We start from the raw sequence: 26,879 nt of genomic DNA, 5'->3' as shown, positions 1-26,879 counted from the left end.
GGAGTGGGGGGTCCAGAGGCAGTCAGGGGACAGGGAGAAGGAGTGATTGGATGGGGCAGAGGTCCCAGGGGGCAGTCAGGAATGAGAGGAGGGGTTGGATGGGGCGGCGGGGGGCAGTCAGGGATTGGGGGTCCAGGGTTGGTCAGGGGGTGGTGGATGGGGCAGGAGTCCCGGGGGGGGCTGTCAGGGGGTGAGAAGCGGGGGGGGTCGGATAGGAGGCAGGGGCCAGGACCCCCTGGCTGTTTGGGGAGACACAGCCTCCCCTAACCGGCCCACCATACAATTTTGGAAACCCGATGTGGCCCTCAGGCCAAAAAGTTTGCCCACCCCTGCACTACAGGGTTTGATATAAATCTTCCCTACTTAAACACAAGGATGACCTTTGTGATAACGTTACCTTTCATTGCATGTGAAGAACACTAACCACCACCAAGAATACCACCAATACGCTAACTTCAATATTAAATAACCAGTCCCAAATCTGAAGTTACCCCTTTTCTATTGTCCCAGTTGTCTTCTGCCAATTTAGATGTTCCCAGACTCCCAGCAGGCCTACTTATGTAGTCCAGAGTCAATTAACTGTATAGCCACTGCTAAAGAGTCCAACACTGGACTGTACTTTGAGGATTACACCCCTCACTTAATGCTGACAATATACTAGACTGTCACGAGCGCCTCCTCGGTCTTAGTGACAAGGCTACAATGTAGGGCAACCATACGTGAGAAGAGTCCAGTTTTTCCCCACATCCTGTCTGAGCCAAAACTCTCACGTTCATAGAATCCTAAATGTTTTAATGCCTGGGCATCCTGACTGGCTTAGAGAAACAATGCAGTAATTACCCACAAAGATGAATTAAGCCCTGCCTCTGCATTTCTGTCTATTAATGCCCGATGGGTTTGATTACATTAAAACAATGCACGCAATTCATTTTCTCAGCCCTTTTTTGTCTACTCTGCTTCTTCAGGGTGTGTAGCTTTTTTTTTTTTTTTTAAGAGCAAACACACACTAAGTAATTAGTAGCCAGTTAGTTGCCATTAACTCGATCACTGAATTAACCGTGAGCAAGAGAGAGGGCGCTGGAACTTCCAAGGCAAAGCTGTACAGTGTCTCCAAGGCGGCTGTCCCCGGTTCTCGGTCCTGGGACATTCTGCAGCGAGAGCTGGGGATCGGCTCGGACTATGGCTTCTAGCCGATTGCCCATTTTCTCTTCACTCGTCCGGCCTCGCTCTTATTACCCCGGTTTCTAGGGGCAGGTCACTTGGGTTTAGTTTAGCCCGTTCGCCACGGCTCGGAGCTGCCTGACGACGCTCCGCTATTACCCCCTTGCAACGTTCTGCTTTGCTTAGGGCTGCAGCGTTCCCCCCTCGGCGTTCGCCTTCCCGCCAGACCGGGCAAAATGCGCTCGGCCGCTTCGGAGGCCCGGGAGAGCGAGCCCGGAGGCTCTCCGGCGGTCGCTAGTCAAGGCAAGGGGGCGGCTGGGCCAAGCGCCCTTCAGCGCGGGGAGAAGGCGCCGGCGGGAGCTTCCGCTCGCCCGGAACAAAGCGGCAGGGGCGGGGCGGGGCGGGGCGGGGCTCGGTGCAGCGCGGGAGGCGGGTCCCGGCAGCAGCCCCGCGGGAGGCCGCCTCCGCGCGGGCCCGCGGCTTCTTTCTCGGCCCGCTCCGCCGGCAGCCCCATGGCCGCGGCCCCGCTGGGCGGCGCCGCCGGGAGCCTGCTGCAGTTCCTGAGGCTGGTGGGGCAGCTCAAGGTGATGGGGCTGAGGGCGGCCCGCAGGCCGGGAAGAGCCGGGGGCAGGCCCCTGACCACAGGGAGGGAAGCCCAGGGGCCGGCGGGGGGCGAGGTTTAGCTCAGTCGCCCGGGCGCGGGGTGAAAACCCAACCCAGCCCAGCCCGCCAAATACTGGCTGCGGGACTCGCTGCCCGCCTGGACTTTTTAGCCGGGCCGCGCCCGCTGCCCGCGGGAGTCAGCGTGCTCGGTGCGGGCTGTCGCCCCCTTGTAGCAAAGCCGGGGCCGGGGCCGGGCTCCGGAACTGCCCCGCCCGGGGGGGGGGGGCGCGGAACTGACTGGGCCCAAGGCCACAGGCGCGAGGCGGAGGCTAGAAATCGGGAGCTCTGGGTTCCCAGCCTTGTGCTCAGTTTACCAAACCCTGGTGCCCTGCTTTCCTTGTCAGTCAATAGACCCCTGCTGCAGGATCACGCTTGAGTCCGCATCCCTTCCTCCATCGACCCCCATTTTAAATGTCCTAGCTGGGTCTTTTCTAGAGCCCTTGAGCTCAATGTCAGTGCAAGTCTCTGGATAAAAAACTTAACTCAGTCTGTGGTCTGTTCGAGAAAATTCTGCTCCAGAACCCCGCTGCTGCTCTATCTTATTTTGTATAAAGAAAAGGAGGACTTGTGGCACCTTAGAGACTAACAAATTTATTAGAGCATAAGCTTTCGTGAGCTACAGCTCACTTCATCGGATGCATTTAAAACTCTGAAACCTCTCCTTACAGTGTGTATGATAAACCCATTGTTTCATGTTCTCTGTGTGTGTGTATATCAATCTCCCCTCTGTTTTTTCCACCAAATGCATCCGATGAAGCGAGCTGTAGCTCACGAAAGCTTATGCTCTAATAAATTTGTTAGTCTCTAAGGTGCCACAGGTCCTCCTTTTCTTTCTGCGAATACAGACTAACACGGCTGCTACTCTGAAACCTGAACTGATTTTGTATGTTAGCTTCCAGTGAAGGCTGAGTGCAGCAGCTCCCCTTCTGTTCCTGCAGGAGTTCACCTGCTTGAGCCCGTCTGAAGCATATGCTGCTCCTGTGTTTCCTTGACTCATTTGTGTTGCCTCTACCACTGGTCTTGTGACACCTCACGGGGTTATAGGACTATAGCCTAGATTCAAGTCCCTATAGATGGCTACACACACACGTTTCTCTGGACTTGGCTTTAACTACCATGGTTGTATTAAAATATGAGAACAATTGAAAAATTCTTTAGTCCCTGTTTTAATGTTTTTAGCCAAACCCAAAGATTTTTGCTCCCAGTAGAGAACAGAGCAGTCCTGGCAGAAACCATTTGAAGCAGAAACACTGCCAGTGGTGCAGGTTGGCAGACAGCTGAGGGATGGAAGGCTGATCCAAAAAAATGTCATTGACTGAGCATGGGGCTTACCTCAGAAGCTCTTGCATCTAATTCTAGTTCCTCTGATCAAGTAATTTAACTGTCCTGAGTATCAATTTCCACCTCTGTAAAATGGGGATAATACAAATTATACCTACATTGCAGAGATGGAGTGAAGATTAATTACAGTAGTTAATGTATAACCAATGTTTTGAAGAGGTATGCTATTTAAATGCTGAATGTTATTTATTTATACTGAATGCATGTGGGCAATCAAGCTGAAATGGTCTCTGAAAGCTGAAAAGGACAGATTTTCTGGTGGTGTGTGCTGTGTGTGTAGTATATTGCAATAGACTGTTGTCACAGGATCAATCACCTGTACGTTCAAACTATCTCTGGCTTTGTAACATTTATTTTTTCACTAACAGTGAGGCTTCATTGATGCATGAGAAGGAAATGGTTACCCTTAATGGAACAAATTTCCATTGAAAAAAGAAAAGGAGTACTTGTGGCACCTTAGAGACTAACAAATTTATTAGAGCATAAGCTTTCGTGAGCTACAGCTCAGCTCACGAAAGCTTATGCTCTAATAAATTTGTTAGTCTCTAAGGTGCCACAAGTACTCCTTTTCTTTTTGCGAATACAGACTAACACGGCTGCTACTCTGAAATTTCCATTGGTATCTCTTAAGCTAAATACTTCAGAACGTTTATTCAAATGTTTTATATTATTGTTAAAACTTTCTCCAAGCAGAGAGTACCACGAACAGGCTGGGTGTACAGGAATGTAGAGAAACCAGAGAGTGTATCGGATCATATGTACAGGATGGCAGTCATGGCTTTGGTGACTGAAGATAAACAACTTAATAAAGACAGGTAAGAATACTAATGGTGATGATCAGGCCTGTCTCGAGATTTGGGAACTGAGAACTAAATATTCATTACACCCTGGCAAGGAGTTTTAGAATACAGAGGGGGAATCAAAATTGTTACTTTTTTCCATTCTTTCCCAAGTTGCTATGTGCCTTCTGGAGTTGAGGACTGAGGAATTGTTTTATTAGCTAAAAGTGGAGGCTTGGACAGGCTGCTAACACAGAATAGCTTCCAGCTTGATTTCTCTCAAGAGATGTACATAAGAAGGCTGAAGAATCCCGTTCAAAGAGGAGTTTGAAGTGCGTGGTGATGCAAAATCCATATCTTGTGTAGCTTTTGACAGAGATTCTATTAACACTTGAAAGAAATAAAAAAAAATGTAATTAATTTAGTGTATAAAGGAAAACAATTAGCATTATATCACCTGTCAAGAATGGTACAGTATCATATTTGCTTTGTCATCTTTCTGAAGTGATGATAATAGACTTCTATAACTTGGAACTCATCTTTTTCTAATGAAGCTTCAGGAAGTATAAACCACTTTAAATCATGTTACTGACACTGACTCCTGCACTGCCCACCACAATGGTCCATTGGCCTAGCAGAGAACATGCATGGCTACTTTAATAACTCAGAAACACAGGGCCTGATTGTCTTCTGCCTTATACGTTGTGTAGTTATTGACATCAGTGAGAAGTGAGAGTGAAAAGGTTATAAAACAATAGCATCATAATAGTAGCATTTTAGACTTGCTTTGCACAGGTGTCAATAACTTTGAGGTGCAAAGCACTGTAGAATCAGGCCCAGAGAGTTGAATGACATGGCAGAAGTTCCATAGCCAGTTTGTGGCAGAGGTGAAACAGATTCTTGGTTTCCTCTTACGGCTGGGAGAGAGCTGACTGGTGCAGAAGAGCACACTGTGTGGACAGAGGCTTCTTCTTGCCCCCTTCGGAGACGCTCTGTTAACGGGGACACTCCACATCCTAGTGAAGAGGAGAGGACAGAAGTTGACAAAATACAGATAGGAACTGAAGAGAAACAAAGGGAAAAATCCCATTCAATTACATCACATGGAGGCAGACAACTAAATATTGACAAATTTTATAAGTGCTTGTATACAAATTCTAGAAGTCTAAATAGTAAGATGGGTGAACCTGAGTGCCTGGTATTAAATGAGGATATGGATATAATACGTATCACAGAAACTGGGTAGGACGTGGTAATACCAGGGTACAAAAACATAGGAATGGCAGAGTGTAGTTGCTGGTGTGGGGGAGTGGCACTGTAGTAAAAGAAAGCATAGAGTCAAATATAGTTTAAAAAAACCCGATAAATCAAACTGTACCATAGAATCTCTATGGATAGAAATTCCATGCTTGAATAATAAGAGTATAGCAGTGGGAACATACGACAGTAGAACTTCAGAGTTATGAACTGATCAGTCAACCACACACCTCATTGGGAACCAGAAATATGCAATCAGGCAGCAGCAGAGACCAAACCCCCCCTCCCCACCCCAAATACAGTACAGTACTGTGTTAAACATAAAATACAAAAAAAGGGGGGGGGGGGGAGAGGGAAACAGCATTTTTCTTCTGAAGTAAAGCTTCAGAGTTGTATTAAGTCAGTGTTCAGTTGTAAACTTTTGAAAGAACAACCACAATGTTTTGTTCAGAGTTACGAACAACCTCCATTCCCGAGGTGTTCGTAACTATAGGTTCTACTGTACCGACAACCTGACCAGGGTGGTAATAGTGATTGTGAAATGCTCAGGGAGATTAGAGAGGCTACAAAAACAGAAAATGCAACAATAATGGGGGATTTCAACTATCCCCATATTGATTGGGAACATGTCACCTCAGGATAGGATGCACAGGTAAAATTTCTAGACACCAGTAGTGACTGCTTCTTGGAGCAGCTAGTTCTTGAACCCAAAAGGCGAGAGGCAATTCTTGATTTAGTTCTAAGTGGAGCACAGGATCTGGTCCAAGATGTGCAGTAATAGTGACCATAATGTAATTAAATTTAACAACTCTAGGGTGGGGAGGGAGGAAGGGGAGATATACCAAAGAAACCCATCACAGTAGCATTTAACTTCTCAAAGGGGAACTACACAAAAATGAGGAAGCTACTTAAATGGTAATTTAAAGGAACAGTCACAAGCGTGAAATGCCTGCAAGCTGCATAGAAACTTTTTAAAAATTCTATAATAGAGGCTCAAACTAAATGTATTTTCTCGCCTCTCTTCTCCTGCCCCTCCCAGGCCCCAAAAAAGCAAGAGGCGCAAAAAAAAAAAAAAAACCCCGAAAAAAACAACCCCCTGGCTAAACAACAGGAGTAAAAGAGGTGGGGAGACCAAAAGACATCTTTTAAAAACTGGAAGTCAAATCCTACTGAGGAAAATAAAAAGGAGCCTAAACTCTGGCAAGTCAAGTGTAAAAGTATAATTAGGTGGGCCAAAATAAATATGAAGAGCAACTAGCTAAGGATACAAAAACTAATAGCAACGTTTTTTTAAGTGCATCAAAAGCAGGAAGCCTGCCAGTCAGTCAGTGGGGCCACTGGATGATTGAGGGTACTAAAGGAGCGCTCAGGGAAGACAATGCCATTGGGGAGAAGCTAAATGAATTCTTGCATTCATCTTCACTGCAGAGGATATGAGGGAGATTGCCGTTCCTGAGCCATTCTTTTTAGGTGATAATCTGAGGACTATCCCAGATTGAGGTGTCAGTAGAGGAGGTTTTGGAACAAATTGATAAATTAAACTGTAATAAGTCACCAAGTCCAGATGGTATTCACCCAAGAGTTCTGAAGAAACTCCAATATGAAATTGCAGAATCACTAACTGTGGTATGTAACCCATCACTTAAATCAGCCTCTGTACCCACATGACTGGAGGATACCTAATATAAATGCTGATATTTAAAAAGGTTCCAGAGGTGATCCTGGCTGGTAAGCCTAATTTCAGTACCAGGCAAAAGAAATGACTAAGGGGGGGAGGGGAGTGATAGTGTCTATAAACCATGAATCGTGTGGAGAAAGTGTATAAGGAAGGTTTATTTACTCCTTCACATAACACAAGAACCAGGGGGTCATCCAATGAAATAATAGGCAGCAGATTTAAAACAAACATAAAAAGTACTTCTTTGCACAACTCACACTCGGCCTGCGGAACTCATTGCCAGGGAATGTTTTGAATGCCAAAAGTATAACTAGGTTCAACAAAGAATTAGATAAGTTCCTGGAGGATAGGTCCATCAGTGGCTTTTAGCCAAGATCATCAGGAATGCAACGCAATCCTCTGGGTCTCCCTAAGCCTCTGACTCCCAGAAGCTGGGACTGGATGCACTTGATAATTGCCCTGTTCTATTAGCATGATCATCACAATAGTATCTCAGTGCATTAAGCAACATTACTAACATCTGTCATGTTTTTCTTCTCATTCTTTCCCGGGAGTGGGGGGAGAGAGAGCACGCAGTGGAGTGTTTTGTTTTGGAGTTTTTAAAAAATAAAATATACATTTTTTTCTGCCTCCTCTTCCTCCATCCCTTGCCACTATAGGTATATGATGCAGAAGGCAAAGTGGGGGGAAAAATGTGCCTTGCATGTAGATTGGAAGGTGGTGAGGTTTGTGATCATTCTTAGATTCTGGGGGAGTTCATTCCACAGTCTTTGATTGGACCATGACAAGCTCTGTCTCCCGCATGAACAAGCTTCACCCTTATTTCATTGTGCCAGAGGAATAAATGAACTTGAAGCCAACTGAAAAATCAGACTAGTAATACTTACCCACCATTGTAAAGTGCTTTGAGATCTACAGAATGTGAGCACAAAGCATCATTGACAGCTAGATTTTTTTTTGGATGAGGTTGCTACGGCACAGAGAGGTTCACTGACTTGGCTGGAAGCCTGTGAGCCCTAGTGCGTTCCCTAGATCTGTGTTCTAGTCTTGCAACTTACACTTATCTTGCTGATTGCTTTTAATACTTTTTACTGCACTCTGTTAACGAAGGCTTGGCTGTGCCACGGCCATGAGTTGCTAACTTAGCTACATAATATATGTGTATTTTGTCAGGTGGCATTTTGAATTTGGCAGGGCTCCATATATCTTTATACTTAGTAAATGCAAACATTGTTATCATCAGAGTAGTGTATAATGTCCTTAGCTTTTATATGGTAGGGGTTGGTAAATCATAGAATCATAGAATATCAGGGTTGGAAGGGACCCCAGAAGGTCATCTAGTCCAACCCCCTGCTCAAAGCAGGACCAAGTCCCAGTTAAATCATCCCAGCTAGGCTTTGTCAAGCCTGACCTTAAAAACCTCTAAGGAAGGAGATTCTACCACCTCCCTAGGTAACGCATTCCAGTGTTTCACCACCCTCTTAGTGAAAAAGTTTTTCCTAATATCCAATCTAAACCTCCCCCATTGCAACTTGAGACCATTACTCCTCGTTCTGTCATCTGCTACCATTGAGAACAGTCTAGAGCCATCCTCTTTGAAACCCCCTTTCAGGTAGTTGAAAGCAGCTATCAAATCCCCCCTCATTCTTCTCTTCTGCAGACTAACAATCCCAGCTCCCTCAGCCTCTCCTCATAAGTCATGTGCTCTAGACCCCTAATCATTTTCGTTGCCCTTCGTTGTACTCTTTCCAATTTATCCACATCCTTCCTGTAGTGTGGGGCCCAAAACTGGACACAGTACTCCAGATGAGGCCTCACCAGTGTCGAATAGAGGGGAACGATCACGTCCCTCGATCTGCTCGCTATGCCCCTACTTATACAACCCAAAATGCCATTGGCCTTCTTGGCAACAAGGGCACACTGCTGACTCATATCCAGCTTCTCGTCCACTGTCACCCCTAGGTCCTTTTCCGCAGAACTGCTGCCGAGCCATTCGGTCCCTAGTCTGTAGCGGTGCATTGGATTCTTCCATCCTAAGTGCAGGACCCTGCATTTATCCTTATTGAACTCATTAGATTTCTTTTGGCCCAATCCTCCAATTGTCTAGGTCCTTCTGTATCCTATCCCTCCCCTCCAGCGTATCTACCACTCCTCCCAGTTTAGTATCATCCGCAAATTTGCTGAGAGTGCAATCCACACCATCCTCCAGATCATTTATGAAGATATTGAACAAAACGGGCCCCAGGACCGACCCCTGGGGCACTCCACTTGACACCGGCTGCCAACTAGACATGGAGCCATTGATCACTATGATGATGCACAAATGATGCACAAATGATGTGCTAGGTAACTACACTGTTGTCACTTAGTATCTTTTGCTTTCTTCCCCCTTCCTCCCTCCCCCCCAAAAAAACACAAAAACAAAAACAACCAAGGCTTTTTGGTTTTGGATATCTATCCAAATATCTTTTCGTACATAACAGTAACTAGAAATTGGGATTCAAATATACTATGGGATAGAAAATTGTTTCACTAATACCAATCTATTAAAACATAAGGGGGAAGGGAGAATTTATCAATACTGCTTATTAATAAACAAAGTGTAACTATAAAGTTTATTGGCTAATCATGCATTGTTTCTCTCCTTATCAGATGTGTACGACTAGCTCTTGTTCATGATATGGCTGAATGCATTGTTGGAGATATAGCACCTGCAGATAACATCTCCAAAGAGGAGAAACATCAGCGAGAGGAGGTTGGTATGGTTGTAGATGTAGCCTGGTACGCTGTAGAACTTTGTAAAGGCTTTGCATTTTATTTGTAGAGGTGAACAACTAGTTATTGGGGAGACCCTCAAAACAACATAATCCAGAACATGTATTTGTTCATGTATGCCAAGGAGTAGCACTACAAACCCCTGCTAATTTGACTTGTCTACATACCACAAAGTGCAAGATAATAAAAAGGAAGTTTTTTGAAAGAACCCAAACATTAGGCACCTGCCAAATGAATTGACTAGATTTTCAGTAGTCTGAGATGTTAGTGAAGTTACTCGTGTATGTCCATGCTTATTTTCTGGGGAGCAGAGGCACAGATCAGAAGAGAGAGGGACAGATAGTTAATACTTGACACATGGTACTAGACCAGTGGTTTTCAAACTTTTTGTATTTGTGACCCCTTTCACATAGCAAGCCTCTGAGTGTGACCACCCCTTATAAATTAAAAATGAGGTGGGGGTAATTTAATGTAATGGGGGATCGGGGCTGTCGGCCCCTCGGAGCTGGCAGCTCATGACCCCCATGTAACTGCCTTGTGATCCTCTGAGGGTCACAACCCCCAGTTTGAGAACCCCGGCACTAGGCGCTTCCAAAGTATCATACAAACTTTACCTGATTATTCATACCATACCCCTGTGTGGCAGGTAATCGGTGAGCCTGACAAACAAATGCAACTGTCTGAGTACATAGTCTTTGGCTTTAATAATGGCCACAAACATATCCATTAATCACAGTTTTGTCAGTTCTGGCTCTCTGTATTATTTAAAGCTAAAAGAGAGAAGTTTTCCTACAATTACAGCTAGAGGGCACCACCTTACTTGATAATCTTTTCCAAGGGATACAAATAAGTTGTTTAAAGAGTCTTAAAAAAAAACAATCTTACAGTGAATTCTCTGCCACTCTTATGCTTACCTTTTTATTTAGATTTTTTTAAAAAATAATTCTAGCAATATGTTTCTGGTGAAAAGAAGATTGGACTTAAAAGATTAAAGGGCTGTTCAGAGTTCTTTATATGCTATCTTTATTGACTGTAACATTGACTGTTCTGTTCTACTGTGTACCTGTTTGGAGTGTGCTTTTAAAAAAAAAAAAAAAAATTGTTTCCCTAATGCCTGCTGGGAATGTTTCTCCACTAAGGGCCAGACTTCTTAATGGCGTTTAGGTGCTTAAAGAGGCAGGTAGAGGCTTAGTAGAAGTTTCAAAAGGGCCTAGGAAGCTGTTGGCATTTTAGGACTCCAAATACCGATAAAAATCTGGCCCTAGGTGCCTGTTGCTCATCCTGGTCCCATTAAAGCAAACAATCATTTGTCATTGATTTCTTTGGGAGCAGGATTGAGCCCCTAAATAGTTATACTTCTGAAGTGCTATCTTTGTATAAATAACACCTTGAGTGGCAAGTTTCAACATAACTGTATATTGGCATAAAACTGGCTTTTCTTTTATTGTTGTTTATTTTCAATTAGGACTTAAGTATTACTGGGGAATGGAGTAGGACTAGACTGAAATGGATTAGATGGAAGAACATGCAAAGAGGATCCACTGTTCATACCAATAATTTGGTATTGCATCAAAACAGTGTTAAACTGTATCTGGTAACTGGGGTCAGTGCTCTGGCACCTGAGTTTGTTCATTTTGCTCAGAGCTCATTTATAAATTACTGGAGTCAGTTATTGGATGGTGCTTTAGATTATTTTCTGCTGCTTGTGCTAGTCCTCTACAATTTATTGAGCAGGTCTGGTGTGCAGAAATTATTCTGTACCCATTGCTTTTATTATTCCATCAGCGGAGTTAGTACTGTACGTGTGCAGCTGTGGAGCGAGAGACGATTCAGTGTTTATGCAAAGGTGGTGGTGGACAATTGTTTTTGGAAAACAAAGGGAAAGATATTGTATTCAGATAATGGCCAAATGAAAGCAGGAGTCTGTCTTTCAGGCAGCTATGAAACATTTGACCCAGCTGCTATCAGAAGACCTGAGAAAAGAAATCTATGAACTCTGGGAAGTAAGTATAAATCACTTGATGCATTTATTCCACATTATTGCATGCACTAGGACCAACAGATTGTCTTATATTCATGGTGTTTGGTGCCTACTAAAGTTCATAATCTTTATTCTAAAACCTTTAGAGCAAGATGGGTTTGGAATTTTTCTTTGGGGGTATGTTTATATGGCAGCAACTTTCTGAACTCTTTCATAAAGAAAACAAAATAATTCAGTATAAGACCCAAATTGTGCTCTTATACCTGTGTAGCCCCACTGCATTCGAGGGATTGATTTACATAACTGAGGGCGGGATTTGTCCCAGTATGTATATTTACCCGGTCAGACAGTGCTGTTCCATAAGCAACATAACCTTAAAAAGGACTATGGTTTTACCGTTGACAGTGTCTTAAATGAGAATTTCAACTAAATGAAAATATGAATTGGGAAGTACAGTGAAATAATAAGTGATATTTGAATTAAATTAAAATATGGATTAAATTGAAAAATGATCATGTTGACCTGAAAATATCTTATCTTTATACTAGAGCAGTGGTTCCCAGACTTGTTCCATCGCTTGTGCAGGGAAAGCCCCTGGCGGGCCGGGCCAGTTTGTTTACCTGCTGTGTCCGCAGATTTGGCTGATCGCGGCGCCCAGTGGCTGCAGTTTGCTGCTGCAGACCAGTGGGAGCTGCTGAAAGCAGTGGCCAGTATGTTCCTCAGCCCGCCAGGGGCTTTCCCTGCACAAGTGGCGGAACAAGTTTGGGAACCACTGTATTAGAGAATCTGTTATACGTACAGAGGTGATCTGCTAGGATATTGTGATCTTGCAAAGAGCCCTCTTGCTATTTGGCTAAGATCTTATATTATCTGCAAGTCAGGAAACATGAGGCTGCTTTCTCCAAAAATGTGTGTGTTTAAAAAAAAGAAGAAGAAGAAAAAAAAGTAATGATATTTCCCCCAACATATGTTTCCGTTATATAGTAACTTTTCCTCACCAATTTTCTGATTTTGTATATTTTATTGTAAGCAGGTAGCTGTGCAGCCTTGACCTCTGTAACCTGAGGCTGCATTTAATACCAACATTCTTACCTGTTCCACTTGGATTGTATTTAAATAGGTTTCCAGATATTTGAAGACAAATTCTGCCCGCAGTTATATCTCCATTGACTTTAATTGGGTTGTGTTGGTTTAAGTGACAGCAGAACTCGATTTTTAAAGTTACATTCCAAAGTTAAAATAGTGAATCAGGGAAAACTATAGTTAGTATTCATAAAATTAGCCCTTTCCTTTAGCCTTTTTCACTGGAAAGCTCCTCTAGCAGAGAGGCAGGAAGTCATTACAGAAAGAGTTGAACTATACCACGGAATTTCTTGCTTTTTTTTTTTTTTTTTTTTTTTTTTTGCCTTGGGCTCCTGTCCTGACTTGTACTGGAGCTGATTCCCCATCCCCACCTAACCTAACTACAGTACACATTAGCTTTTTACCTTTCTCATTAAATATCATTTCTCATATGCACACTTTTTAGTTCATATTGTTAGTTGTATTATTTATTTTTGTTTCTACCTTCAGGATAACTTAATCAGCGTGGGGTTTCTTGCATAGGAATATCAGAGTACCGCACTGAAAATCTACACAAACCCTAGCCTTCACTGCTGTTAAGCAGCTAGTTCTATTTTATAAAAAAAAAAAAAAATCTCAGAAATATTCAATCAAAAATCTACTCTGTTACACAAAGGCAATACCATGGACTTCAATGTTCCCTATGGAAAGTGAGAATTAATTAGCACAGGTTTGAGCTGGGGATAGGGTGGACAGGGTCTGTGGAAGATCCTCCCACAGCTCTGACAGTACAGTTGGTACCTGACTTGTGACATCCTCATTAGCTTGGTCCTTGAGCTGACAGTCACTTGTTTCGATTTGTGCCAACCGGCTGGATGGTTTTGAAGCATGAAGAAAGGGGTACCAGAAAGAGACCACCAAAGCTGTTTTCACTTGGTAACCTAATTTAGGATGTGAACGTAACTCACTGGAGGCAAATGAGGACATTAGCACACTGAGTTACTTCCCTCTTTACCCACCATGATAAAGTTATCATTTATGATGTTGCCAAACAAAAATGTGAACTTTACTGACCAAAAGAATGGATAAAACGCAGAATATGAAAATAGGATTAAATAGATTCACGAAAATAAGAGGCAGTGTTGAACAGCATTTTAAATTAAAATGTAAATTGAAGAAAAGCCCTAGACTTCAAAAAAAATTTTGAAAAAAGTTAAAATGAAGACTTCAAATCAACTAATAATTAAAGCTTAACTGAAATTTCAAAATGCAATTTGAATTCAAATTGATGATTACACTAGTATTTCACTGATGTCAAAATCCAGATCCCCGAATTTGGAACCTACAGCAAAGAACATAATAAATGAGCAGATTTTTAGCAATATATCACACATCCAGGTAAGCATGGCAAGTTCATTATCTGAACACAACTGTGCTGGAATTACAAATTAGGATCTTGCCATTAGGCATGACAGCTCTACTATTGTCTTGTTAGAGGCAGGAAATGATGTATATTAATCAGTGTTCATGCTTCCCAAATCATGGGAACTAGAAGTTCTGTTTTAAGGGCTGAGTTCCAACAGAAGCCCACTTTCCTCTTGGTTTGTTTCAAGGCTCTGCCAAAATAGGCACCTGTTCTCTGGTCAGTAGGTGAAATTCTGCTTTCACTTGCACACAGCTCCCATCAAAATCAGTGGGAGTTGTTGCATGCAATTGAGAGGAGGAGGAAATAGCAAGTAAATCAAAGGACTTAAAAGGAAAAAAAATAGGAAGAGAGATAAATATATTAGCAGCTCAGACAGATTAAGCTAAAATGATCAAGAAGGAATGACAGGTTTAAAAAATACCTTTTGAGAATAGTGACAAATACAAGCAGCTTGATAACAAAATGGAGGAACTAGAACCACTAGTGCAGGAAGTGGACCCAGATATTACAGGGATAGCAGAAACCTGATGAAATAGTAGTAATGACTGGAGTACAGTTATTGAAAAGTATTTGCTGTCCAGGAAAGACAGAAGTAAAGGTGGTGGAGTGTAATGATGAGGTAGACTGTAAACAAATTACAAGTGATGGAATAGATAAAAGGGTCTGTTTGGGTCAAAATCACTGGGGAAGAAGGCTGCCAAAGGCGCCTCTGGGATAGTGCTTTGGATATGTTACAGACCCTCAAGATGTGATTTGGATATGGATAGAGATCTCTAATGTTTTAATTAAATAAATACTACTGGAAGTTTTATAATTATAGGAGACTTTATTTCCCAGCAATAGATTGGAGGGCAAGTGCTACTAATAATGGTAGGGCCCCGATTTTCCTGCATGTGATAACTGACCGATTTTTTCACAAGATAGTCACTGAACCAACAAGAGGTGATGCCATTTTAGATTTAACCTCATAGAAGAACTAGTTGTTAATAATGGGGGATAATATTGGTCTAAGTGATCCTGAGCTAATTCAATTTAAACTAAATGGAAGGATAAACAAAAATAGGTCTGCAACTAGGGTCCCTGATTTCAAAAGGGCAAACTTCAAAAAATTAAGGGAACTAGTTAGGGAAGTGGACTGGACTAAAGAAAGAAAAGGAGTACCTTAGAGACTAACAAATTTATTTGAGCATAAGCTTTTGTGAGCTACAGCTCACTTCATCAGATGCATACAGTGGAAAATACAGTGGGGAGATTTATATACACAGAGAACATGAAACAAAGGATGTTACCATACACACTGTAAGGAGAGTGATCACTTAAGATTTGCTATTACCAGCAAGAGGGCGGGGGCGGGGTGACCTAGAATCCTATTTTCGATGTCTCCGACTCAAGGAATATTTCCAACGTACCTCTGAACAACATAGTAACCCACAGAGACCTTCCTACCAACACTACAAAAAGAAGGATTCTGGGTGGACTCCTCCTGAAGGTCGAAACAGACTGGGCTTCTACATAGAGTGCTTCGGCCGACATGCACGGCCTGAAATTGTGGAAAAGCAGCATCACTTGCCCCATAACCTCAGCCGTGCAGAACACAATGCCATCCACAGGCTCAGAAACAACTCTGACATCATAATCAAAATGGCTGACAAAGGAGGTGCTGTCGTCGTCATGAATAGGTCAGAATATGAACAAGAGGCTACTAGGCAGCTCTCCAACATCACTTTCTACAAGCCATTACCCTCTGATCCCACTGAGGGTTACCAAAAAAAACCTACAGCATTTGCTCAAGAAACTCCCTGAAAAAGCACAAGAACAAATCCGCACAGACACACCCCTGGAACCCCGACCTGGGTTATTCTATCTGCTACCCAAGATCCATAAACCTGGAAATCCTGGACGCCCCATCATCTCAGGCATTGGCACCCTGACAGCAGGATTGTCTGGCTATGTAGACTCCCTCCTCAGGCCCTATGCTAACAGCACTCCCAGCTATCTTCGAGACACCACTGACTTCCTGTGGAAACTATAATCCATCGGTGATCTTCCTGAAAACACCATCTTGGCCACTATGGATGTAGAAGCCCTCTACACCAACATTCCACACAAAGGTGGACTACAAGCCGTCAGGAACAGTATCCCTGATAATGTCACAGCAAACCTGGCGGCTGAACGTTGTGACTTTGTCCTCACCCATAACTATTTCACATTTGGGGACAATGTATACCTTCAAATCAGCGGCACTGCGATGGGTACCCACATGGCCCCACAGTATGCCAACATTTTTATGGCTGACTTAGAACAACGCTTCCTCAGCTCTCGTCCCCTAATGCCCCTACTCTACTTGCGCAACATTGATGACATCTTCATCATCTGGACCCTGGAAAAGAAGCCCTTGAGGAATTGCACCATGATTTCAACAGTTTCCATCCCACCATCAACCTCAGCCTGGACCATTCCACATAAGAGATCCACTTCCTGGACACTACAGTGCTAATAAGCGATGGTCACATAAACACCACCCTATACCGGAAACCTACAGACTGCTATTCCTACATATATGCCTCCAGCTTTCACCCAGATCGCACCACATGATCCATTGTCTACAGCCAAGCTCTACGATACAACCGCATTTGCTCCAACCCCTCAGACAGAGACAGACACCTACAAGATCTCTATCAAACATTGTTACAACTACAATACCCACCTGCTGAAGTGAAGAACCAGACTGACAGAGCCGGAAGAGTACCCAGAAGTCACCTACTACAGGACAGGCCCAACAAAGAAAATAACAGAACGCCACTAGCCATGACCTTCAGCCCCCAACTAAAACCTCTCCAATGCATCATCAAGGATCTACAACCTATCCTGAAGGACGACCCATCACTCTCACAGACCTTGGGAGACAGGCCAGTCTTTGCTTATAGACAGCCCCCCCAATCTGAAGCAACCACACAACAGAACCACTAACCCAGGAACCTATCCTTGCAACAAAGCCCGTTGCCAACTCTGCCCACTTATCTATTCAGGGGACATCATCATAGGGCCTAATCACATCAGACACAATATCAGAGGCTCGTTCACCTGCGCATCTACCAATGTGATATATGCCATCATGTGCCAGCAATGCCCCTCTGCTATGTACATTGGTCAAACCAGACAATCTCTACGTAAAAGAATAAATGGACACATATCTGACGTCAAGAATTATAACATTCAAAAACCAGTCGGAGAACACTTCAATCTCTTTGGTCACTCGATTACAGACCTAAAAGTGGCAATTCTTCAACAAAAAAACTTCAAAATGGACTCCAGTGTGAGACTGCTGAACTGAAATTAATTTGCAAACTGGATACAATTAACTTGGGCTTGAATAGAGACTGGGAGTAGATGGGTCATTACACAAAGTAAAACTACTTCCCCATGTTTATTCCCCCGCCCCCCCCAACCATTCCTCAGACGTTCTTGTCAACTGCTGGAAATGGCCCACTTTGATTATCACTACAAAAGGTTTTCTTCCTTCTCCCCCATTTTCTCTCCTCTCCCGCCCCCGCTCTCCTGCTGGTAATAGCTCATCTTAAGTGATCGCTCTTGTTACAGCGTGTATGGTAACACCCGTTGTTTCATGTTCTCTTTGTATATAAATCTCCCCACTGTATTTTCCACTGAATGCATCCGATGAAGTGAGTTGTAGCTCACGAAAGCTTATGCCCAAATAAATTTGTTAGTCTCTAAGGTGCCACAAGAACTCCTTTTTCTTTTTGCGAATACAGACTAACATGGCTGCTACTCTGAAACCTGGACTAAAGAAGTCGAGGATCTGAAAGTGGAGGAGGCATGGAATTACTTTCTCAACGTTCCAGAAGCTCTCTGAAGCCTGCATTCCAAGGATTTTTAATGAATCTGTAAATTTGGGGGTTTCTTTATATGAGCTCAGATTCAGCAAAGCATTTCAGCATGTGAATAATAATATCCCTACTTAGTAAAGCACATAAACAAGTGTAAAGTCTCATGGAACTTAAGCATGTGCTGAAATGTTTTGCTGAATCAGAGCCTTAAAAAGACATGGTCTACTGTACTCTTGAATATCTGTGATACAGATGAAGAAATGCTAAGTCTCAGAAAGGGCTTTTATTTCTGGCACTATGTGTTCCAGCATAGCAAATCAAATCTCTCTAATTGCACATCTGTTCAGGAATATGAACACCAGTCTACAGCAGAAGCCAGATTTGTAAAAGAGCTGGATCAGTGTGAGATGATACTCCAAGCATCTGAGTATGAAGAGTTGGAAAAAATGCCTGGAAGACTGCAGGACTTTTATGATTCCACTTCAGGTATGAAACCTGATTTTTGTAAACAGAGAGAGGAGTGTCTGAATACCAGTGGGGCCTGATTCTTGGATTTAAAGTGGCAGGTAGATGCCTATGTCATTTTTGTGAATGTAGCCCTGAGTCTCCTTTACATCGCTGTCAGTGTAAAGAGACCTGAATGTGGGGATAAACTACATTTACACATTTAAAAGCTCTTTACATTGTAAGAGCATGTGAAATAGTCTTAATGTAAATGAGAATCGAGCCTAGTGAACAGGTCGCTTCAGATGTGCTTGTATTGTGTTTGGTTCCCTTCTATAGTATTTACTATTGTTCATTTTACTTAATATCTGCAAGATAAGGGAAAATAGATAATTTTATATACAGAGTTTAACACTAATGAAGGACTGTGTTCAAAAAGAGAGAGAACTCAACTTTGTCTTGAAAAATAAGAACACAAGAATAAAAGAACCAGCACTATATAGTTAGACACAGTGTCAGTGGAAATACTCTCATTGGGTCAGTATATAGAGGGGGAACATCAGAATGAAATATTTGAAAGTGTAAGTGGTAACTATATCCCTAGCTGTGATCTTACTAGTGTTCCTACTTCCAAACTCAGTGTTGTGAAACTGGAGATGCTACCCCTCACCAGCTATATCAGTGAACCTGCAGTTTGATCTGGTGTTTCTCTTTCCAGAAATGAAACAATCTTATAATCAAATATTCTGCCCAGTCATCAGACAAGCTTTAATTTAAGCTTTTGCTGCTGTCCTTTATCCAAGGATTTAATTTTTTCTCCTGCCAGGGAAGTTTCAGAAAGTCTGTATGCAATGAGTTTTCTTGGCAACAGGCCAGCATAACATACTATGAAACATGCCTGTTAACTTTTACATGTCATTATGGCTCCAGTTCAGAAAAGAAATCATGTACTTATGCCATCACGATTCATAGGTTCTAAGGCAAGAAGGGTAATATTACCCCTGGTAATTGTTCCAGTGATTGATTACCCACGGTGTTCATAAATTATGCCTTATTTCTAGTCTGATTTTTGTCTAGCTTAAACTTCTAACCATTGGATCTTGTTATATCATTTGCTGCTAGACTGAGGAGCCCATTGTCAAGTATTTGTTCCCTATATCGGTACTTACAGATGACCAAGTCACCCCTTAACCTTTTCTTTGTTAAACTAAAGAGATTGAGCCTCTCACTGTAAGGCATGTTTTCCAATCCGTTAATCGTTGTGGTTTTTCTCTCAACTCTCTCCAGTTTATCTTCTTGAACTGTGAGCACCAGAACTGGACACGCTTGTCCAGTAGCACGAGTTCCAAATGCAGAGGATAAGATGGAACTAATGCCCATTGACTGCAGGGAGATGTAAACATGAGCCTTAAGTTTACATACGATCTGAATCAAGGTCCATAGCATGGATTTTTCATATTCAGACTCTTCCTCCCTCCAAATAGTATATGGAACAGGACATACTCTGGGGAAATACTTGGATGAACTGTTGAACAGTTGCTCTTCTATAGTTATTCCTGAAACATCATAGATAGTGTTCACAATTAAAGGGAGAACATATGTACTAATTTTCTTTTGTGATATAATAGTTTGTGCCTGGAGAAACAGTATAATCTGTTACATAAAGGGAAATAAAAGCATGATGATGAATTTTCTTTTCTTTTGTTTTACAGGAAAATTTAATCACCCAGAAGTAGTCCAGCTTGTGTCGTCCATTAATATGGAAAGAAATACAAAAATAGCTGATACAACAAGTGAGCCACCCTCTTGAGGCATTTTAAAACTTCTGTAGCTAAAATTTATTTTCCTCCTTTTAGTGTTTTCCTGCTAAAGCATCACTAATTTTTCCAGGAATGTTTTTTCTTTCCATTAATTGCTTGGAATTCATGGAAAAATATAGATAAGGGAAATGGGATACATTTTGCATTTGATATCATAGGATGCCAAACAGTGTAAATAGGGCTGTGTCTTTTTTTAATTTGATGAAACCTGTTTTGTCAATTGCTTGACTCAATTTTGATTCATCATGAAATACAGTAGAACCTCAAACACCAGAGTTAGAGACTGACTGGTCAACCAGACACCAATGGAGACCAAAAAACCCCCCCCCAAATATGGTACTGGCTCATATTGCATCTTAAAGGTAGGCACATCTGGGCTGCCTGTCCCCACCCCTATGTATGGGGCACCTACTCACAGGTAGGAGTTGAAGATGTTGAGATGTGCAGGCAAAGCTGTGAGCCCAAGGCAGCTGGAGCAAAAGCAACAGTGGGGTCTACACTGCTTTCACCAGCATCCCCCCACCACCCACAGTCGGGAGGGGGACAAGCTGGCCTGGGTAGTGAACTGCTGGAGCCAGAGCTATGAACAACCTTTATTCCTAAGGTGTTGGTAACTTGGAGGTTCTACTGTATACTCAAGAGGCCAAATAACCAGTGTTAGTCTGGTTTATGGAAAAAGGTTCCATATGATACCAGTCTCATCTCATGTGGCATTGTTACATTCACCTTACATGTGAGCTCCCAAAGTTACACTCCAAATGCTATCTTTTTATACATTAAAAGGGTCATCTAAAACTAGATTTAACCAAGCTGCTTTCTACCTTGTTTTTCCAGTACCATGGTGTACTCCTTAGCTCTGGCCATATGCATTCCAGATATCAAAGGGCATGATGGCATCACCTGGGTTTGTACTAGCATAGAGCAATCATGTCTTGTCCTATTCCTTTGGGATAGTCCAGTACTGGTCTGTGAGAATAACTCCCTACCTGTTCCTATGGTGAAATGATCATATGTCCTGACCCTGACAACTTTTCTACCTACTTAAGCCAAAGTTTACTGTATCCTAGAATACCTCAGCATTAGAGAAAGTAGCTAATGTAAGGGTATAGGCCAATTTAGGTTATATAACTATTTGGTGCTATTGCACAAAACGTTCTTAATAACCACTACTTGTTATTAGAAACAGTCATAATTTCATCGTTTAGCATGGTCAGGCTGCAATAAGTCACTTTGTTATATATCCAGTGGTACCCATTCTGCTAAGAGTAAGTTAACTTTTTCTTAACAGTCACAAAACACCTTGTAAGGTGCTGATAGGGTTGTGAATTTGACTGGATGTATTCCTGGAGCCTTCTGGCCAGTGCTGGGATGGTATAGATGTACATAAATAGGTTGGTCCATGCATGCTTCTATCTTTAGTGTGCACTTAATGAGCTCAGCAAAAACCACCATCATAACCACTCTATGGGGAAATAAGGCCCCATATATGACTTCTGTCAGGCCCATTTTCATATCATGTTTCAACCCCAATGTTTTTTTGGCTGTGGTCTGTTCAAGAATTTTTTTTTTTTTTTTTTTTTTTTTAAAAGAGCTGGCCATGTGTACTCTGCCCTCTCTAGTGGCTTTGCTCAGTTTCTAAAGCCCTCAAAACTTTGGTCTGAGACTCTGCATGGAAAATTTTTAGGCCAAATACATTCACACTGCTAAATATTTTTGATGAGTTTAACTTGATTAATCATTTCTAGTGTGGGAGTGGCTAGGGGGCTCCATCAGGATGGAGCCCTATTTTACTAGTGAATGGTAGCAGTTCCTTCTGCCAAGGAGCTTGCTGTCTAAAAGAAAAGATGTAAGTGGATGAAACAAATAAGCGGGTTTGGAAAAGAGCCCCTGAAAACCATAGGAAGTTTTAAGACTAGATAAGGTGGGTGCACACTGTGTAGCCAATCAGCAGCAACAATTTCCTCCCCCCACCCAATTTAGCCTAACTATCCAGTGTAAGTCTGAAGGAATTCTGATTCCAGCCACAGGCATCTCATTACATTAGAGTCCAGCAAAAGAGAAGTCTACCTTTATAACAGTTCCTCTCCAACAAACAAGCCGAACAATAATTGGGAAAGAAGGGAAAAAATACCCAAATGTGAGGTTGTGGTAAAACAGGAAGCATAGGTATAGCTTCCTAAAGATGTATTGCTGTGATAAATACACTGAATTAGAAGAATGAACTTAACTCAACTCCAGCCTGAAGGCCTAAAATAATGTGACCCTGTCTTCTACTTACTGTTGCACTGCAAATCTTGTGACTCTATCTTACAGTCCTAGACCCTAGAGTCATGAGAATACACCAGAATCTGATTTTGAGCACTCATAGTTGGAGGGGAAGGCTTGAACATGTGAATCTCAAAGTTGAAAAATCAGGAAGTAAAATAATTAAATCCAAATGGATTTAAAGAATTTCATTTTTTTTAAATCTGGTGGGTTATTTATTTTTTTCTTCTCAATTTCTGGAATGCTTGGGGTAGACAATACCATAGGGATGATTCAGTTGGCTACCACTCTTTGTTAATAGTTAGGAAAAAAGGCTGGGGAGATGTTTTTAAATATGCTCTTGAAAATCCACAAAATTTTTGGGTATAAAAATGCCATTCTAGAACTCCTGCACACTGTGCAGGTACAGTCCTATTTGAAATGGCTATAATAAAGCATGAATTTCATTATCAGGTTTATGTGTGTCTAACTATCAATGATGTGGGAAAAATAAACCCAATTTTAGATAGATATTATAAACTATGTGGGTGGACCAAACCATCAGTCTGCAACTTTTTTTTTTGTATTTCCATTATAACATCTTATTAGAATAAGACTATATTACAAGGGGCATCTTGCTAATAAAAACACACAAGGCAGAGACACTCATTTTAAAAACTCATTTACACAAACTAGAATTGTTTTTTTAAAATAAAAATGAATGTTTATGCATAATGCTGCAACAGAAACTTGCAAATTGTCACAAAACAAATTAATGTGTTACACAGAAAGCAAATTAAATCACATTAAAGAGGCATCTGAGATGTGTTCAGAATCAACTTGTCACATGGGAGAATTTTAAGTGTAAGAAATTAAAAACAACAAAAAACCCAGAATGCCTGTGAAAACCACGTTGATACAGGATTTTCAAGCTTTTAGCAAAGCCTAGGATAAAGCATGACTAAAGTTGATTTGAAGCTTTGCAGTATGATGAAATTAAAGAGGCCTATTTTAAAAGCAGGCTAAATTCCTCTCTCCCCTCCTCCGCATTCATGTTCATACTTGATAGGCTTGTGCTCATCTCAGTCTGGGGAACCAGGCTGCAGATTAGACCAAGTTTTCTTTTGCTACCACCAATGGCTGGCTGGCAGATAATACTATAATAACCTTACTGTTCCTTCTCTTAAAATGATGCAACAAACCATGCTACATCTAATACAAGAGATGATTGTGGTTTCTTGGAGATTAAGCAATTAACATTCAAGGGTCTGAATTTTGCCCTGAAGTTCAGTAACACAGGACAATTTGGCCCAGTCGGAAGCACATACTCATCCAGTGTACCATAAAATGTAAGGTTTATACTAAGTACCAGCTCTGGAGTGTAGACTACAGACCTGGGCTCTCTAACCCATGGCACATCTTTATTAAGTTGTTGTATACGGATTCTCTCAAGGCTCTAACTCTAATGAGTCTCACACTATTCAGTCATATATTAAATCTTACCTTCTTTTTAAGGAGATGGTATGAAGGCAAACAGGTACAGTTTGTGTTTTGGGTTTAATACTGAAATTGGTTCCCAGCATCAAAAGTCTTAACAGCAAGTAACAGAACATGTTTTTCAACTGCAGTGTTTCCTGCTGTGGGACAGTAACTGTGATCAACTTAGTTTGCATCTGAATAATTAGGTTCCTCTTTAGGAAAGGAAATTCAAAGACAGCCAGACTGTGGAAGTGAAAAAGGAATAGAGGCTCCACTATAACAACAAATTATTCTGTTTGACTCCTTAAGCAGCTCAGGTCATGTCTGTATGCTTCTCAGTAAAGGGCATAGTATAATTTGGTGGACAGCTGGTGGACAGGCTATTGCTGGCAACAGAAATCCTTGCACAGTCCTAGACCCATCTGTCTGCTTTGACACTGAGAGGGGTTACATCATCAGTGGAAACATGCATACTAAACACACATTCAGTCCTTTAATTAATTAATTAAATAAAGAAAGAAAGAAATTAACAACTGGACCAGGGGTGTGGAGAGAAAAATACCATAAAGCAAGAACTGAAATTGGAACATTAAGAAGTTGTGTGCAATTTCTGTGGAGTATAAAAATGCTTAATGGTAAAAATACCAATACATTTGGAAGAATGACCACAGTATCACAGGGGTGAGGCCGTTTTCAAGAGGTTACAAAGCCATTGTCTCAAGCTGGCTGTGGAAAGGAAGCATAGAAAAGACTATGGGGCTAAGTCTTACCAGGTAGGATACAGCTGGCCACAAGGGGCTACAGTCTAACACTGAAGTTCCTCCTCGTCGTTCTCAGGAAGCGGAGTGCCTGTGATAGAGCCCTGAGTGCTGGCGTGGGCAGTAGAACTGAGAACTTCTTCAAAACTCCCCCCACTGTGGCTTGTCCCTCCAACCTTTGTCTGAAATATGGCAAATAAGTGAAGAAAAGAGTGATTTTTTTCTCATTCCATTCTGAATATTTCCCCTCCCCCTCACATACTCAATGTTTTGTTTTAAAAGAAATTTGACTTACTTTTCTGTGGAGATAGAGGATGTGTATGTTCTCATACCCTGCAGAGCATACAATGGGCTTGTGTTCAGAGCTTTTGATACTTTTGTTTTTTTTAAATATCAAGGCTGAGCTTTTCAAAGCTGCCTCTGGTATTTGGAAATTAGGTGCCAATACATTAAATGGGAACTGAGCATCCAAATCATTTAGGTGGCTTTGAAAATTTCAGCCTTAGTATAGGGGTGTGTGTGTTGTTTTAATGAGTATGTTTTGTTTATTGTATTTCTCTGTAGGATTAGATTCTTCTTCCCTTTAATATATTGAGTTGCAGCTCACTGTGTAATTAAAGCAACGACTCTCTGCAAAATAAGGTACCATTCAATGTAGGTAAAAGTGGCAGAATTGGGCAGTAGTGAGTAGATGTTACCCATTGAAATCAACAGAATCATTTTGATAACTGGAGGAAACAATTAAAACGGTGTTAAGGGCCTTTAAAAAAATCAGATCCAAGTTTGTTTAAACTTACTTTCTGAATAAATTCTGAAATAAGTCCCATGAATGAGGCACCTGAGGGAAGTGCACAGCATCAACCTGTCTCTAGAGACATGGATTATGGAGAAACGGTGAGTGTAAGAACTAAAAATAAATAACTATGTATAAAACTGCTTTGAAGCAGCATTTTCCTGACAAGATTTTAGTAAAGGCTAGGATGTTCAATCTGTAACTAAAGCTTTGGCAAACCCTAGCACATTTGTCCCCTCATCTCACCCAAGCATTTGCTTTCTTTAACCACTCTTCCACTGGACAAACAGCAGATTTAGACTTAATTAAACTAGTAATTGCTGCCTTGAATTAACATGAGTGTCCCTTAGTTCTGAGTTGTGGCCTTGGCATCACTTCTGCAAGTGGATTCAGGTCTGTGGATAGAGCGGGATATTTTTACCCCTTTCTACAGCTGAAACAGCATTTCCAGACTCTCAGCCATGTGAATGCTTAGGAAGATGATTATAATTAAATGTACTCTGTGTCCTTTGTCTCCAAAGGGTTAATCCCATGTAATCCTTTGTTTCATTTGCTGATACATGATGAAGAGCAGGATCAGCTTGTCTAGTTTGAGAGAGCTATAAGGTACAGGATTGTAAGTACCTTGCCCAGAACAATACAGGCCACAGCTGGAAAATCTCTATGAATTCTAGGAGCATTTACAAAACATTGCCTCTTTATTGATATTTGCAAATGGTAATAGATGAGGTATAAAAAAAACAACCTTGGCTGACCATAGATATGGAGACATGTTATGAATAGGCAGCAGTTGCTCCATGATTAAGACTGCAACTGGAGTTTCCATTATAATCCTTATTTTGGACCTATTTCTGAAAGCCACAAGTCATGTTGGCCTGAGGTCTAGGACTGATGTAGAAATTTTCTGCAAAATTTAAAGCAACTCTGACAATGGGGCCCCTGAATTTAGACACCCTAAAAATGCAGCTGTTAAATACAGTTACAATTCTTTTCTTTTTTTTTTGGCCCACAATTGCTAAAAAACAGAAATAAGGTGACAGATAAAAGCCACTTTACTGTATTCCCCTAGCTGAGATCCAGTGTGTAGTTCATAAAACTTAGGTTTAGAAAGGACCACAAGTGTCATCTAGTCTAACCCCCTGCCAAGATGCAGGATTTGGTGTGTCTAAACCATACAAGACAGATGGCTATCCAGCCTCCTTTTGAAAACATCCAGAGAAGGAGATTCCCTGACTTTCCTAGGCAGTTTGTTCCATTGTCCTGCTGTTCTTACAGCTAGAAAGTTTTTCCCTGAGATTTACTCTAAATCTGCGATGCTGTAATTTGAACCCATTGCCTCTTGTCCTGCCCACTGTGGCAAGAGAACAATT

General features: G+C 41.8%; 2 protein-coding genes across 4 annotated transcripts in view; one reads left to right on the top strand and one right to left on the bottom strand.

Annotated features, from left to right (window-relative positions):
- Positions 1 to 1,473: 1,473 nt before the first annotated feature.
- HDDC2 (HD domain containing 2) lies at positions 1,474 to 21,044 on the top strand. The gene is made up of 6 exons (XM_038394802.2): positions 1,474 to 1,745; positions 3,859 to 3,980; positions 9,532 to 9,634; positions 11,589 to 11,657; positions 18,319 to 18,457; positions 20,128 to 21,044. Exons 1-6 carry the CDS (start codon positions 1,674 to 1,676, stop codon positions 20,223 to 20,225), a joined length of 603 nt encoding a protein of 200 aa, XP_038250730.1. The 5' UTR covers positions 1,474 to 1,673; the 3' UTR covers positions 20,226 to 21,044.
- A 2,956-nt stretch (positions 21,045 to 24,000) lies between these two features.
- The window catches only part of TPD52L1 (TPD52 like 1), a 100,427-nt gene continuing 97,548 nt past the window's right edge, over positions 24,001 to 26,879 (bottom strand). For all 3 annotated transcript variants that reach the window (XM_043510901.1, XM_043510900.1, XM_038394803.2), the window contains one exon: positions 24,001 to 24,898. In XM_043510901.1, coding sequence (XP_043366836.1) covers positions 24,764 to 24,898 — 135 coding nt within the window. In that variant the 3' untranslated portion in view covers positions 24,001 to 24,763. The remainder of the gene's footprint in view (positions 24,899 to 26,879) is intronic.

This window comes from Dermochelys coriacea, chromosome 3 (genome assembly GCF_009764565.3).
Source record: "Dermochelys coriacea isolate rDerCor1 chromosome 3, rDerCor1.pri.v4, whole genome shotgun sequence".
Lineage (NCBI taxonomy): Eukaryota > Metazoa > Chordata > Testudines > Dermochelyidae > Dermochelys > Dermochelys coriacea.
The sequence above is the reverse complement of the archived record's forward strand: the minus strand, read 5'-3'. Positions and strand labels throughout refer to the sequence as shown.